Here is a 17,575-nt window from a genome sequence, read left to right as displayed (position 1 = left end):
ACGGCGGGAGGTCAATTGATCATCCCTACAGGCAAATGCATGGCCAGAATTGATATTGGTAGCTCGACGTTTGTTGCAACTTTCGTTATTTTTCTGGAGTGCTGCAGAGACGTGATATTGGGAAGGGATCTCCTGCGCGAATACGGCGCTATTATAAACATTCCGGACAGATCGGTCACGTTTTGAATGAATGCAGATTTGGCCGTACCCTGTGACGATCAGCGACGTGAGCATTTACGTATCTTCAATGACGATGTGACCATCCCTCCGCACTCAAGCGCTCTTGTGCCTGTAACATGCGACTCGTCAAGATGCTCCAACATGATCGCCCAACAAATTCGGCGATCACTGTAAGGCCTTAATTGTAAAGGCCTTAATTTTTATCGCGCCTTTATAGTACACCAGTTTCTCGATTGTAATATAGCGCGAAATTTAACTGTACGCATTAATTCCATCGAAGAGATATGAATAGAACGATGAAAACTAAGAATGTTATTTTATTGTCTAGTTCTGCTGCCAAAAGCCCCTAAAATGTGGCTGCGTAGCTTTAGCTATGCTTGTCCTCTCAAATCCTGTACAGAGAACGTCAAGCTTTGAAGAGAGGAAGTGTGATACTGCACTTAACCAGGCGGCGTACAGTGTCTGCATCAGTGAGGCCATTAGAGACACTTTGTCATCTTTGCCCTACTTCACCTGCATCGCGATTGCGCCAGCGTATCAATGCACGAACTTAGTCTTCACTCAGAGCTTGAACGTACTAACGAAATGCACGTCTAGGGGCTGGAGAACTATGTCGCCTGACAGAAGCCTGAAATCGCAATGTTATTTAGCCGCGAATACTCTCCAAGTCACAGCATTGCGAACGACTGGGGCCACGAAATAGCAGGCATTGACAGAATATTGTAAAATTACATATGCCTAAATGTCCGATGCCTCATCTCCTCTCTGCTTTTGTGCCACAACTGTAAACGTCGCATTGTTATTAGGACCACGGGTCAGTTAGCACACTCATCCTTTTTAAACCCTAGCTCTTCTGGAAGATGACCCTCCTCTACGGTGCTGGCTGGGTGAATGTCTTCGCAGTCAACTAAAACGCGCTGAATTGTCTCAGGATCTTTGCTGCAGCAGAACAGACACACGCCTCAACCTTATGGAAATATTCTCTCCGATATGTTTTTTCCTCCGGCAGCTACGGCGGGCCTAAAATAGCAATGCTTGCCCTATAAGTTATAGTGCTAGTGTTATGTCATGATTTATTGCTTGCCGTTTTTGTAAATATCTACGTACTTATCACAACTTTCAAGACAATTAGCAAGAAAATGTGCGGCGATATGCATTAGTGTTCCAGTTAACAGTCTAGCAAATCTTGCGCCACGCAGCACGGCATCATCGCAACTGTAACGCCAATGCAATATTTACCTGACTTTGGGGACGGACACCTAAAAAGTGAGCTTAGCCATACAACTTTCGCTAAGCAGACATGGTTTCACGACAGCTCCATTTAAATTCCACACTTGTAACTTGTGTTACAATAAGAATAATATAAAAGCCAATAGTTTATTTATTAATTGCCTACCTTGACATTGCGATTTGCACTACAAGTAACCTGCGTCTTTTTAGGTAATCCAACTGAACAGGCCGTACTGCTTACAAGCTTCATGCAGCTTAAAACAGTGTTCGAAAAAAATAAAACGGCAATTATTGCACTAGGCCGCGCAAAGCTCGAGACACAGCGAAGCTGGCCGATCGATTGCGCCATAACCTAATGCAGTGATTTGGGCTTGTTGGTACGACATCGTGACGCTTATAGCGCGTGAAAAGACAAGGACAACAGAAGACGTGACAAACACAGGCGCTACACGGGCGCATAGCGCCTGTGTGTGTCAGGTCCTTCCTCGTCCTTGTCTTTTCATGCGCTATAAGCCTCGCGATATCAAAACTAAGAGGTACCTGGCATAACCAAGCTCAACTCGGGCATAGCCAAGGCGGAACCTAGCTGCTACCAAGTTCAACCTAGATACAACCAAGTTCAACCGCGACACAGCTAGTTCAACCTAGGTACTATACCAGGTGACGCAATCGATCGGCCAGCTTCGTGGTGTCTCGAGCTTTGCGTGGCCTAGTGCAAGCTTTGCCCCCCGATTACTACGACAGAAGAGAGGTGAAATTGCACGCTGGAATGATTAGCGGTCACGCAGCCAGCTGTGGAAGAAGACCACGACGACGAACGCGGGAGCAGTGGCACGAGCACGAGTACGAGCGCTAACCGAGGAGCGCCAACGGGCCAGCTGCGGAAGAAGACGACGACGCTTGAGCCAATGCTGAGGTTGATAGTTTCGTGAAACGCGCAGTTTTTACGACTGGCCTAAACAGCTTCGCTGTTAGAAGTACACATGAAAAGGGTGGCGAAGCATGTTACTTACTTGCCAACGAATGCACGAAGGTCAAAATCAGTGACAGGTTGAAATGTGCCGTAGGAAGCGTTCATGTCGATGATCACTTTGGCGATGACAGTGGCCGGAGCAAACAGCATGAATATTAGCTGAGCGCAGTCTGTCCACACAACGCCTCGTAGACCTCCCTTAAAATACAAAAGAAAAGTAATGAAAAAATATATTAACTATCGTGGCTTGTGGTTCAAAGGTCATATAATCTTTTTTTTTCTAATTCACGCCGTCCACAACGAACGTTATAAATTCCATGAGTGCCGTATATATAAGCGTATATTTAGTTACAATGTTAGAAAAATTTAACAATCACCATATAAAAGTGCGGTTAAACGAACATGCGTTAGGAAGCTATAGATTCCAATAACGCTCTCTTAATTGTTTTTTCTTCACCAGTATACTGCTCGCGCGCTTGTTCTTGCCCATCAGCTGACAGTTCAGGAGCACCTTGATGAATGTGTGTTAGCAAGACGCAAATACTAAGTGCCCTGGTTAAGCCTCTGTGGATGTTGCTCGGCGGTTTGCACGAGCATCTAGCACATATACTCTCGAATGGCGGCTGTTTCCTCTGAGAATTCAGTGCATATCTTGGCATCGCTTCGTCCCTTTTGAAGTTATGTTTTTTTACTTTGACGCGAAAAGACATTTCAGACAATACACCTCAGCAATTAAAGCAGTCGCTAAGTATAATTCTCTGTCGTAAGTAAAAATCGTGCGATCTATACAAGGCAAAATGAAAGTAGTGATGTGGTATCAAAATGAGATGGAAAGTTGAATATCGATTGCACCTCCCACTACAATTCTGTGTTTTTTTGACTGCCGCCAAATATAAACGCTTGAAATCTTGCATGCAGGAAACGCCAATTTTATTTAGGCTACCTATGAATACATAAAGGTAATATATTTCCATGACAACTTTACTATGATTATTATCAAATTTAATTTTTGTCACATACCCCTTAAAAAGGGTATGTGGTACAAAAAAATGAAAAGAACATCAGGCGTAATAGCGGCATTCATAAAGTGTTTTTTTTTTCTTCAGAACGGTTTCTAGTTGGCATGGACGTAGATACAATTTTACCAGAAATGTTTTTTTCATAGCAGCAGAAAGCCGAGAAATGATTTCTGCGGCCTGATGTACAACCAAATGTTCAATTTGAAAGAATATGATGAATTCGAGGCAAAGTGGCTACAAGTGCGAGACTAATCACTACTCTATCAGAGCCACCTCACAGCTTTTTGCAATTGTACAAAGTTATTTCGCAGGAATTTGCGTAATCAGGCAATTTGCGCATAAAAATTCATCCAATCTCATCTTCGTAACCACTGGACTCGACTTTTTTCTTAATTGAACTTCAAAGCACAATATTCTCTACGGTTGGGACAATATCCCAACCAGCCACGGTAGTTCGGGGCTATGGTGACTCGCTGCTGATAACACGGTTATGCGTTCGACACTCCACATTGGAGGCCGCACTGCGATGGAAGAGAAATGCAATAAAGGTCGTGTACCGTGCTTAGGTTGCACGTTAACGAACCTCAGATGACCAGATCCCAACAGTGCGGCACCCCTCATAACCCACTGTGCAATTTCGTGCTGTTAAACCACATGATTGAAATTATTATGTCTCGTAAGCTTTATTAAAAACAAGCAAAGAATGTACTTGCTGTAGCTAAGGATAAGGCTCAATACGATGTGTCAACGAGAGCGCAGATACACAGGGCCTATCGCAGAAGTTACTGATAGTACATTTACTGATACCACATTTATATTCGAGTTTTTATAAAAATCACGCATTAGTTTATACAGCGATGCGAAAGAAATTTAATGGCTTGCTCCGACATAATGGTGTAAAAATGTTGTTGAAAACAATACCTGAATTAGCCATTCACACTCTATCATGGCTATGATATCGCATATGATTATTGTACTTAAACCGGATGTTTGTGCGCAAAATAAGATCAATAAAATGGCAGAGCGTTAGAAAAAAATGTGGTTGATCCCTCTTATATAGAAATCGGTATAGAACACGAAAGTGAAACGTGTCTTCACAGAAGTAGTGTAATGTTTATTGCGCATTGATATATAATGTCTATTGGTGTTTTGTGGCTAAAGCGCCCTTAGGCGTTGATGCACCCACGCTGACGCCTGGTGGCACGTCTCCTCCATCACGACTACCAACGTCGATGACCATGAGCAACCGTCGTGCATATGGAAGCTGCACTACGCTGCACACGCTAGCACAACGCGAAAGACGAAGCACGTAACTGACACACTAATACAACGCGCAAGACAAAGCACGTAACTGAATCGTCACCGAGTCAAATCATCGCGTACAGCGCGTCGTAATTGCAGCCTCCGCGATCAACTTCAGAAACATTTTCAGAGCTAATTGCGGAGGCCACGCTCCGCTGTGCTGAGTACGGTGAACGCCACCTAGGTGGCGTTGGTAGTGCTTCTTGATGCCAGCGTCCCTTCGAATGCTGGCATCGAGGCGTCGTAGTGCTGAGACCACCGAAGCGTTCACTGTCGGTGCGCGTTAGTGTCATAATGCAGTACTTCTCTTTTCTGCTCGTAGGCGGCGGCACCGCCCCGAGCAAGAGCGCGGGTACACGGAGGAGTGTTAGATATATAAGGCGCGTCTGTGTAGCTCTCTGCAAATGCGTTTGTGGCGCAATGGGTTAAACGCTCGGCGATCTATCGTCGCGGACCGAGAGGTCGTGGGTTCGATTTCCAAATTTTGCATGTTTGTGGAACTTTTTCTTCTGGTTTCTTTCTTTGTATTATGTTCGTGTACATTGTAAGCTGACGTATTTCCGTGACGGAAATACGTCAGTGAAGTCTTGGTGGACCCCGGCATAAAACACTTTCGTGTTAAAATGTGGTTGATCCCTCTATATAGGAATCGGTATAGAACACGAAAGTGAAACGTGTCTTCACAGAAGTAGCGTAATGTTTATTGCACATTGATATATAATGTCTATTGGTGTTTTGTGGCTAAAGCGCCCTTAGGCGTTGATGCACCCACGCTGACGCCTGGTGGCACGTCTCCTCCATCACGACTACCAACGTCGATGACCATGAGCAACCGTCGTGCATATGGAAGCTGCACTACGCTGCACACGCTAGCACAACGCGAAAGACGAAGCACGTAACTGACACACTAATACAACGCGCAAGACAAAGCACGTAACTGAATCGTCACCGAGTCAAATCAGCGCGTACAGCGCGTCGTAATTGCAGCCTCCGCGATCAACTTCAGAAACATTTTCAGAGCTAATTGCGGAGGCCACGCTCCGCTGTGCTGAGTACGGTGAACGCCACCTAGGTGGCGTTGGTAGTGCTTCTTGATGCCAGCGTCCCTTCGAATGCTGGCATCGAGGCGTCGTAGTGCTGAGACCACCGAAGCGTTCACTGTCGGTGCGCGTTAGTGTCATAATGCAGTACTTCTCTTTTCTGCTCGTAGGCGGCGGCACCGCCCCGAGCAAGAGCGCGGGTACACGGAGGAGTGTTAGATATATAAGGCGCGTCTGTGTAGCTCTCTGCAAATGCGTTTGTGGCGCAATGGGTTAAACGCTCGGCGATCTATCGTCGCGGACCGAGAGGTCGTGGGTTCGATTTCCAAATTTTGCATGTTTGTGGAACTTTTTCTTCTGGTTTCTTTCTTTGTATTATGTTCGTGTACATTGTAAGCTGACGTATTTCCGTGACGGAAATACGTCAGTGAAGTCTTGGTGGACCCCGGCATAAAACACTTTCGTGTTAAAAATAATTCTGTTATGTATCTTGCTTGACACAGATGCGCACATAGCGAATGAAAAGTTTCTTTTAATAACGAAGCTGTTCAGACTAACCGTAAAAAGTGGCGCCTGCTGACGCAAAACATCACCGAGCTATGACGTCACTGCGGCGTGTACTTCGCCTCCTCTACGTGCCGTGCACATGTTGCCTTGACATGGGACGTTAAGGAGAGGGAAGGAGAGCATGCGCGCGGCGCATGCTCGGAAGAGGGAAAGACAAAATGAGAGCGAGATGGAGAGAGAAAGAAATTGTAGAAGCACCAACGAGGCAACGCGCAGAGCTGCTGCCTACGCCACCCGCGTTGCCTACCCGCGCATGCGCCGAAGCAGTAGCGATGACGTAACCTTGCGTTGCCTAGTAACCGCCGGCGCAAGTGCGCGTTCGCTTAGCCCGACACAGACACGGCTCCTGCCTGCCTACCTGCGTTTGTGGCATGCCAGGAACTCAGTCGCTCGTAGGCAGGCGCCGACGCGTCCAGCGCTAGTCACGCGAAATGTCGCGAAAGGGAAGGTACCTCCGAAAATGATCGTTCGAGAATACCTTTTCTACATTCGTATATAGTTAAGTTAAACCAAGTGAAGACCTAGCTGGAACCAAGTTAATACCTAGCTGTAGCAGCCAGAAAGACTTGTGGAGTCACAACTTCGCTGTGACTAAACTTTCTGTAACTCTAATGGTCCACGGGTTATCTGCCTTACGCATTACATGACCTGCCAAGCTCTATTTCTCTCTTAATGTGAACTAGAATATCCGATATGCCCGTTTGCTGTCTGATCCAAACTGCTTTCTTCCTGTATCTTAAAGTTAGGCCTAACATTTTTCGTTCCATCACTCTTTGCGCGGTCCCTAACTTGTTATCGAGCTTCTTTGTGAACCTCCAAGTTACTGCCCCATATATGAGCACCGGTAGAATGCATTGATTATGCACTTTTTTCTTTTCAACGACAGTGGTAAGCTCCCAGTCAGGATTTGGTAATGCCTGCCATATGCACTCCGACCCAGTTTTATTCTTGTTTATTTATTTCTCATGATCAGGCTTCCCTGTGAGTAATTGTAGAGCATAACTCAGATCAAAGCCGAACTATCGTTGCAGTCGTTTAGTGCTCACCGTTATAATGTATTGCTGTCATTATTCCATAAATAAACTCGCTCTGACGGTATATCCCCACCATGCTTGAAACACGACGTCTTCAGATCGCGGAGATTGCACAATATTTTCAGTTATGCCCACGTATATGGCGTGACGCAAGCTTTAAACTTTTCACCACTACGTCGCGCTATCCGCCTCTGGAACAGTGTTCCGGATAGCATTGTTTCGCTCAGAAATTATGATGACTTTTGCAGTAACTTGGTGAAACATTTTTCTCCACACTGCGCGTAGTCTGATTTTTTCTTCCGGGTTAAGTCGGCACATGGTTACTTACCAATCTGATTACGTTTACGTTTCCAATGCGTTGTCACGCGTTGTACCTGTACTATTTTTCTTAGTCTTTTTCGCTTTCTTAATATTACGTTATCTATAAAGTCCTGTGTAACTACGTAACGTATAATGTAACTTTTTTCCTTCTTGCTGTTTTCATGCAATGCTTACCTGTTCATTTCTTTTTCTTTTTTCTTTTTATGATCTATCGGGCCTTTGTTATATGCAATTTTTTTTCGTTTTGTGGCAATGTTTGAATCGTTGTAGCATCGATATATGTATACCTATTGTATTGTATTTTACCATATGCCCCCCCCCCCCTCACCCTATGGCTCTTCGTAGGCCCGTGAGGTATTTATAAATAAATAAATAAATTGCAATCAAGAAGAAGAAGAGTACATGGACAGGGCCAGCGAGATCGTCTGTTCGATGCCTGCAGTGCAACCAGTGGGCCAGCCGGATCGCCAGTGCTTAGCACGAGTGTGAGCCGCTCGGGCAACCAGCTGTTCCTGCTCTGCGTCACCTGACTTCTCAGTTACGAATAGATGCTACCATCTGAACTCTTCAATACACCCCTTTCCAATATGAGTGAATAAATAAATAAATAAATAAATAAATAAATTAATTAATTAATAAATAAATATAAATCAAAATAAATAGCCGTCTGGGCGACTTGGGAATGTGATTGATTATAAAGGTTACAAAGACATACAGTTTCAGCAAACGTAGCAGTTTGAAGTGGAATTATGTGCATCTGCTTCATGTGCATCGATTCAGGACTTTCAATGTTCTTTTTATGTACTAAATAGTTTTTTTTCTCCTAAACTATGCTGCTATGAAAAAGGATTGAAAAAATACCACGATAGTCTGTGCGTTTCAGGCTTTCGCCTTTATGTGCGTACCCACCATGGTAGATCAGTGGTCATGGCGTTGTGCTGCTGAACACTATGACGCAGGTTCAATGCCGGCCGAGGCGACCACTTGCGGCGAAATGCGTAAAAGCGTGCGCAGCACTGAACTGGGCGCACGTTAACGAAATCCAGGTGGGTAAAATTAGTCCGCAGCCTCTCACTATGGCGTGCCTAATAATGAGATCGAAGTTTTGGCATGTAATACCACGAAATTGCATATGGAATGCTGCTTCCGAATTTATAGCAAGAGTTTGGCTCACCAGTGCAGTGTAGAGAGTTCCGAAGAGTCCAATGAGAATGTTGCACAGCACCAACGGAGCTCCAAAAACTGGGAAATAACGAAAATGAAAGGAGGAAAAGAACACAGCATTTATAACATAAACGTAAGCGAAAGTGGAATACTTGAACTCTTTTTAAGAAGCTGGGGACGTCAGCCTGACTGGCGTCCTGGCAAGCTACTTTATTTTCTCTGTAAAATATGATCACACAAACAAACGAACGGCGGTTGCACACATGGAGAAGCACATATACTCTTAATCCGCATATACACCCCGAATAAGCATATACACTTGGGGAGCCTTATGGGCGTCAGAAAAGGCAAAAGCGCGTTGGTCCCGGGGCTCCATGCTCGCGTCGCACTGCAAGTGTAGAGCATTCTTCATTGATTTCTTGATCTAGTAAAGACAGCAGTCCAATAGAAGACGTTCGAAGTCCCCAAGAAAGTTAAACTCAGACAGCACATTACTGCGCTGTGCGTTGAGTATGGCAATTAAAGTGGTTCGTGCAGACCAGGCTGAGTGATGTAGGGAAGGCATGCAGGATTTTTTAATTGATGCCTCGGATTACACGAAGGCCACGATACAGATGAGTTTCGTAGAGGTGTCTGTTTTCGAAAACCTGCGTCACGCTACGCAGAGGGCTCTCAACGCCCAGTGAAAGTTCACAAAGCAATCACCACGAGATTCCTCGAAAATGTTATTCTGACCGGTTCTTTTTGATTTGTTCTGTGATTATCTTCTAGCGCACTCGGGCTTTTTATTTCAAAGTGGGCGGAAAACCAGTAGTATACAATGGTGTGATGCAACTCGAAGGTCTAAATACACCAGCACCTGATATCACTGTAAACGTTTGCTCAACTGGGCTCATTCGGACTAAGGTTCATCTTAATTCTACTGCGCCCTGCGCACACGGGTTCAGAATCACCAAAATTTTCTTCGGCCCGTTTCCCTCGAACTCAAGCTCACCAAAATTATTCTCCGTCTTGCTCACTAACACTCAGACTCACTGGTCGGTCTCTTAGTAACTTTGAGGGACTCGAGTCATGAATGTGCCGCCTTATAGTCATTAGAGCATTGCCAGAGGTGCATCTCCATCACTATCACGGCGCAGTTGTGTGGGAGTGACAAAATAGTATAGTGAATAAAACAGTATAGCAAGAGTATAAATAATAATATACGTGATATCGCGGTTTTATAAGCAATCTTTAGGCTACGTTTCTAAGCCATCAGTTGCTATCTATATTTGTTTCCATATTGTTATGAGCCAGTTGTCTGGCGGACAAAGAAGATGCTGAAGCGCAGAGCCGACAAGAGGAGGAAGAATTGAGGCTATGGTCCGCCATATTGTTGTTGCTATCCCACTTTTAGTCACCTTGTAAATAGTGTAAATAAACCCCCTTTTCTGTAAATCTCCCTGTGACATCTTGGTGGAGTTGCGGGGAACATCATGAGCACATCATGGAACTTCGCAGCAGAAATCTCGTGGGCCTTTCGACCATGTCGACTCAGAGGCCCGCTGCTTGGGCTTCGGCTACCACAGCACCGATTGTATTGACCCAAGTCCGGGACCTTGGCACCTTCTGGGGCACTGACAACATGAACGTCGAAGAATGGCTAATCGAATATGAACGAGCCAGCAAGATCAACCGGTGGGACCTGACTATAATGCTGGCCAACATAATTTATTACCTCATGGGAACGGCTCATGTTTGGTTCCAAACACACGAGGAGGAATTGAACAATTGGGACACCTGCAAGCAAAAACTACAGGAACTCTTGGGGATCCAGTTGGGCGTCAGCGAGCCGCCAAGAAGGAACTTTCGTGCCGGACCCAAACAGCAATTTAAGCGTACGTTGTGTACATTCGAGATGTACTATCACTCTGTCGGCGGGTCGACGACAATATGCACGAAGCTGATCAAGTCAGCGACATTCTTAAAGGCATTGCCGGCGACGCCTTTAATTTACTCGTATACAAGGACTGCTCGACGGTCGACGACATTAAAAGAGAGTGCCGGCGCTTTGAAGAAGCAAAGAGCCGCCGTGTCTCACAACAATTCGTTCGGCTCTCTAATACCGCCGCTAGCTCATCGTGTGAAGATGTTCAGCCAGCTGGTGCCGAAATCTTACTACGTCTTGTCCGGCGCGAGCATGAGGCTGCGTCTCCATCAGGTTCCCCGGCACGTTCTTACGACGAGTACCGCCCGGCAGTATTTGTGATTCAAGCTGTTGTACGTGAAGAGTTGGCGAACGCAGGCATCCGCCCGATCTGTTCTTAAGTAGCCCTATGGTCGGCAAGTTCTTTCGACCTCCACGCCCACAATCAACTTAGCTCGGATACCGTGACCCGAACCAGTGGCGCACACATGACAAGCCAATATGCTTTAATTGAAATGGAGTAGGTCATATTTCTCGCCACTGTCGCTATTGTCGGATTTCGTCTCCTCGTCCCGCGTATGTTGACCGCCCGGAAGACTGCCGGTCTTCGCCTTTTCATGCCCGCAATGTGTTGCCACACTGTGATGTTGCTGCTCCGACTCCACGCTACGACCACCGCTGGCCGTCCCCACAGAACCGGCGTTCTCGGTCACCGATTGCCTGTCACTCACCGTCTCCATACCCTCGCCGTCCCTCTTCGGAAAACTGACCGGTGCAGCTCCCGGAGGTGATGCTGCATTGACCAACCGACCCGGAAATCCTCTGTTGACCCTGACCACTAGACAAAACATTTTGGACATAGAAGTGAACGGTGTGCCTGCTTCGGCGCTCATAGAAATGGGGGGGGGAGCAATTATCTGTTATGAGCACTCGCCTTTCTCATCGTCTCCGCAAGGTTCTGACGCCCGCGTCGTCGCCTGTCATTCGTGTAGCCGACGGCGGTACATATTGCGTCGTTGGGATGTGCACTGCGCGTGTTAGCTTCGGCAGCCACCAGACCTCACTTCTATTCGCCGTTCTGCACCAGTGTCCACATGAAGTCATCCTCGGCCATCACTTCCTGTGTACCCATTCTGCCCTCATCGACTGCTCTTCTGGCCTTCTCCAGTTGGAACTTCCTTATGTGCCCGATCTCTCCACCGAGTCACCGCCGCGTTTATGTGTCGCCGAGTTTCTTCGCCTTCGACCAGCCGCCGCGACGTATGCCACACTGACCTCAGATTCCGCCGTTTGTGACGGCGACTACGGCATCTCTCCTTCCCTAGATGCTCTAGTAACAAGGCATGTAGCCCTCCCTCACTCCGTCGTGAGTGTTTCTGCGAACCAGGCATGTATCCCTATTCTGAACTTTGGACAAACACCGCAGTTTCTTCCCGAAAGTATCACGCTGGACAGCGTAGCACCTTTAGACGCACACGACCCTCTGGCCCTTACTAACGATGCGCCCCCGTCTTCTGGAACCCTGCCACCAGTACTTCATTTGATGCACATGTTGACGCCATGATCGCCCCAGACCTTTCCGCTGTTCAGTCTGACGACCTTCCGTCGCTTGCTAGCCGCTTACAGCGAAGTTTTCCATTTTGTTTGCCCCATCTCAGCGAGACTAAAAGTTGTGACTCACCGCATTGACACCGGCAATGCCAGTTCCATCCATAGGTGTCCTTACCGAGTGTCTGCGACTGAAGGGTGCTAATTCAAATGGAAGTCGAGAAAATGCTTACAAAGGACGTCATTGAACCATCTACGAGTCCTTCGGCGTCCCCTGTGATGCTTGTTATAAAAAAAGACAACACCTGGCGGTTCTGGGTCGACTATCGTCATCTAAACACGATAACTAAAAAGGACGTGTAGGCTCTTCCGCGAATTGACAAGGCCTTCGACTCTTTGCATGGCGCATAGTGTATTTTTCTTCTATCTGTCCGGCTATTGGCAAATCACCGTTGACGAAAAAGGCAAGGAAGAGACCGCGTTTATAACACCCGATGGGCTCTACCAGTTCAAAGTTATGCCATTTAGCGTGTGCAATGGCCCAGCATCATTCGAAAGAATGATGGACTCCCTTCTTCGTGGTTTCAAGTGGTCTATTTGTCTGAGCTATCTCGATGTCGTCGTCATTCTCTCGCCTACGTTCTCCAGTCATCTAAGTTGACTTTCGGCTATTCTGCGCATCCTTCGCAATGCAGGTCTTCAACTTAACTCTACCAAATACCGCTTCGGTTGCCGAGAGATCACTGTATTTGGCCATCTTGTCGATGCTACAGGTATACGACCTGACCCTGCCAAACTTAGCGCCGTTGCCAACTTTCCGACACCTCGCTCTACTCAGGTCGTCCGTTCCTTTTTTGGCCTGTGTTCTTATGTTCGGCGGTATGTGAATGAATTTTGCAGAAATAGCACGGCCCCTCACCTGCTTTCTTAAGAAAGACGCGACTTTTTTTTGGAGTACCGCACCAGCGCCCGCCTTCTCGCAGCTGTTTGGACTACTGACATCACCACCAGTGTTGGCTCACTTCGACGAATCTGCGCCCACAGAAATCCGTACCGACGCCAGTGGCCATGGTATCAGCGCTGTTCTAGCCCAACGCCGGCATGGTCAGGAATGCGTTGTTGCTTATGCCACTCGCCTTCTTTCCTCGGCTGAGCAAAACTATTCGATCACAGAGAGACACCATCTCGCGCTTTTGTTTGCGCCATCGCCAAGTTTTGCCCTTCCCTCTACGGCCGACCCCTCACCGTCATTACTGACCATCATGCTCTATGCTGGCTGTCTTCTCTCAAAGATCCAGCTGGTCGCCTTGGTCCTTGGGCACTCGGACTTCAAGAATACTCATATTCCATCATTTACAAGTCTGGCCGCTTGCACTAGGATCTCACTGCCTCTCGAGATACCCCGTAGATCCACCGTACACTGCCCTGAGCGACTCCAGTCCATCTCTTCTTTCCATCTCTCAACTCAACATCGCTGCCGAACAACGCCTTGACGCGTCTCTACGCAAGATCATCGAACATTTGCACTCCGACGCTCCTGATCCTTCCCTCCACCTCGCTGTACTCCAAAATGACACGTTTTATTGTCGCAGTATACTCCTGACGGTCCTGGCCTGTTGTTAGTCCTCCCGGCTCACCTCCATTCCACTTTCCTGGCGCAGCTTCACGACGCACCAACGGCGCGGCATCTCGGCGTGTCACGCACATACGACCGCACACGCCGCCCTTTCTATTGGGATGGGATGTCCCGCTCAGTGCGCCGTTACGTAGGCTCATGCGACCTTTGTCAGCGCCGAAAAAAGTCGACTCTGCCACCTGCAGGCTATCTTCAGCCTCTCGACATTCCGTACGAGCCTTGTCACCGCGTCGACCTCGATTTACTTCGTGCGATTTCCCTATCCACCTCTGGAAACAAGTGGGTCACCGTTGCCACAGATTATGCGACGCAGTTTGCCATTAAGCATGCGCTTCCGACTAGCTGTGCCACCGACGTTATAAGACTTCTTGCTGCATAACGTCACACTCCAGCACGGAGCTCCTCGGCAACTGCTCAGTTACTGGGGCAGACAATTCCTGTGAAGGGTGATCGATGACATTCTAAGATACTGCGCGACGCAAGATAAACTGACTACGGCCTGCTATCCACAGACGAATGGCTTGACAGAACGCCTGAACCGTACACTTACCGACATGTTGGCCATGTATGTGTCTGTCGAACAACATGACTGGGATGCTGCATTGCCTTTTGTGACAATTGCGTACAACACTTCCAGGCATGAGCCCATGGGTATTCGCCGTTTTTTCTCTTATACGGTCGAAACCCTACAATGCCCATGGACACCCTGGTGCCTTCTTTTGGGTTCCCACCCACTGAATATGCTCGAGAGGCTATTGCACGTGCTGACCATGTACGTAAAGTTGCTGGCACTTGATTTTCTGAGTCCCAAATTCACCACCAGTTTCGCTACAACAGCCATCACTTTGTCCCTGGATCGCTTGTTCTCTTGTGGTCCCCAGCACGACGTGTCGGATTATCCGAAAAACTGCTCTTCCAGTACACCGGTCAATATTGCATGTGCCGCCAAGTGACGGATGTCACCTTTGAAGATGATGATTATGATGATCCTTTATCGTGGCTCGCACCCACTGAGGGGGATAGGCCAAGAATCGGACGGCAGTAGGTAGCTAAAAATTCTCTTTGACAATGAGAAACGCAAAGTAAAAGAAGGCAAAAATAAAAACAAAGAAATTTGGTATAACTAGACTAGTGTGCAAACGAGCTGTCAGACTAACTGAAGGGTGAAAAATGAGGTTACTGTCAAGGTCAGAAAAAATACAATGTTACTAACGAATTTGGAGAAACAAATTTCAGTGAAACGAATACTGATCTGATAGGTAGAATAAAGTTACAATAATTAGCATGGTAATTGTCTTGTTTCAGTTAAAAACTCAAACACTGCGCAACAAACGTCTCTGGGTCAATAGCCGAAGGTGGAGGCCCCAAATGATAATAACACTGGTGTACTTAATCTTAATCCAATTTTGCAGAGTGGAGCTTCGAGTAATATGTGTCTCTGGTTTGAATAACGTGGTCGTGATAAAAAGTAGTGGTCTATTGTTTCAATTTCCTTACAATTTTGGCACAGAGCGGACATCGTCAAACCAGCTCTATGAGAATAGAAATTCAATTCCGGGATGCGACTGCGCAATTTGGAGAATGTAACTTCTAAATGCCGAGAAGGACACCACTGATTATTCCAGCCAAAACCGAGATGCTGAACGTCTGGAGATGGGATCAGCGACAATTTGCTTAAGTCATTTCGTAGGCAAAACGTTCTGAATTTCGATGCAGTGACGTAAGCTGTATCCGGTAAAAATTGCTCCACTGCTGCCTTCGTCATCCTCTGCTCATCCCCGCAACGACATTTTACATGTTTTCCATCTCAAGCCCTATCGTGCCCCGTACAGCTAACCTAAATAGCTTGTGTGCTAGTTTTCTTTTCATGTAGCCTTTGTTCACCTGCACCGAATCGGTGCTTTCGCCGCCGGAGGGTAGTGTTACGAGCCAGTTGTCCGGCGGATAAAGAAAATGCTGAAGCGTAGCGCCGACAAGACGAGGAAGAAGTGAAGCTGCGGTCCGCAATCTTTGTTGTTGCTGTCCCACTTTTAGTCTCTTTGTACATAGTGTAAATAAACCCTTTTTCTGTATATCTCCCCGTAACAATATTTTAAAGCAAGATGCGATACGGAATCCTGCTACGAGGAGGACCGCAATGCATCATTTGTCTATGGCTGCTGCCATGTGTCTGTAACTTCTACTTTGTTCATTTCATGGTGCTCACTGTTGCTTATATTTCCGAGTTTGTGTGCAAGCGCATGTGTGTGTGTGAGTCTGTGTGTGCTTCTTTTCTCTTTCTTCTCTTATATATATGGTGTGTCCCAGCTAGCAATAGTCCACTATTCAACGAAAAAAAAAGCAATAAGATTGCAAGATACAATTTTGCGACCTACGAAGTTCGGTTGTCCGACCTCTCACGACTGAACACCGTAGGCTTTGAGATAGTTTCTAGCACTGCGTTTATTTTTATTTTTATTTCGTTGAGCCGCTTGTTTAATGTTAAGTGAGGCAACATATCTTTAACCTGCAGTAGCATGCCAAACCAAACCTAACTTGAATTGTTATCAATAAACCTTCGCTTACTAGCGTACCCGTATTTTTGGAAAAACGGGTTGATGTATGCGGTTTTATTATTATTATACAGTATAGGAATACACAACTTCAGTTTACAACGTATGTAGGCTATGTGGTGCGAAAATCGTGACGGTTTTCAAGTGATCACGAGGCTATTGCCCGAGGTTATAGCGGTATGGCATAACGCAGCGCCAACACACTGAGCAGTTTAGCTCGGAACAGACAAAATGCGAGAAATTACAGCACAACTCATCTCAGAATTACTGTCGATGGTAATGCGATTAGCATTCCAGCAATGTGGCGACTCACCGTATTTCTGAAGTTGTATTTATTTACCCTCTGAGCAGTTAATCACAGATTCCGTTCCTTGGTCTGTATGAGACATACATTGTCTATGGTATCGGGCCACTTTGCTATGGCACTCGCTTGCGAAGGTTACCCATGAGCGGCCTCATTTTGATTGGAATGGAATGCGTAAATGCTTGTCTACTCTTTTACTTGCACGTTAAGAACTTTTAGTTCGCTAAAATTAATCTTTAGCCACCCACCATTACGTCCCTGACACCATCTGGCCGGTGCCATAGCATTAAACTCCATAATTTTATATATATTAGAAACTTTGCTTATCTCGAACTCAGACTCGCCAAAATCAGACTCTGGCAGGCCCACTGCGGCTCACGGCCTCAAAGTCACTCAGATTCATTTAATTGCGAGCGCCATACTAACGGAGTCACAGAGTCAAACTCATGGAATCGGCCACATATTCAACTAGCCTGGGGCGCCTTAAGATGCACCCAACGCACGGTGCATGACCGTTTCTGCATTTATCCCTATCAAAATCAGGCCGATCTCGCAGATTTTATCTCGCACCCTTGGGATTCGCAGTGCAACGTCATTGAACCACCAAGACGGATAATAAGCTGAGTAGCTGAAGTGCGCTGCACAAGAATTAGAATCTAAACTGACAACCTCATCGTTGACGTCTTCAAACTTTGATTGAAATGTTACGAGCCCTTTGCTCACATTTCATGGCTCAGGCTGATCGGATTGAAAAAGTATCACCCGTGAATAGAGCGATTCAGATTAATTGAGGATCACG

The 17,575-nt window shown here is 46.6% G+C and overlaps 1 protein-coding gene across 1 annotated transcript in view; it reads right to left on the bottom strand.

The window, feature by feature from the left end:
• LOC119452497 (sodium-coupled monocarboxylate transporter 2-like) overlaps positions 1 to 17,575 on the bottom strand; it is an 84,933-nt gene that overhangs the window by 42,193 nt on the left and 25,165 nt on the right. Inside the window, exons 4-5 of the mRNA XM_037714610.2 lie at positions 8,841 to 8,908; positions 2,424 to 2,581 (exon numbers count right to left, since the gene is read on the bottom strand). Coding sequence (XP_037570538.2) covers positions 2,424 to 2,581; positions 8,841 to 8,908 — 226 coding nt within the window. The remainder of the gene's footprint in view (positions 1 to 2,423; positions 2,582 to 8,840; positions 8,909 to 17,575) is intronic.

The sequence above is a fragment of the Dermacentor silvarum genome, chromosome 5 (genome assembly GCF_013339745.2).
Source record: "Dermacentor silvarum isolate Dsil-2018 chromosome 5, BIME_Dsil_1.4, whole genome shotgun sequence".
NCBI classification, from domain to species: Eukaryota; Metazoa; Arthropoda; class Arachnida; order Ixodida; family Ixodidae; genus Dermacentor; species Dermacentor silvarum.
This window is presented reverse-complemented; position numbering and strand designations above follow the sequence as displayed.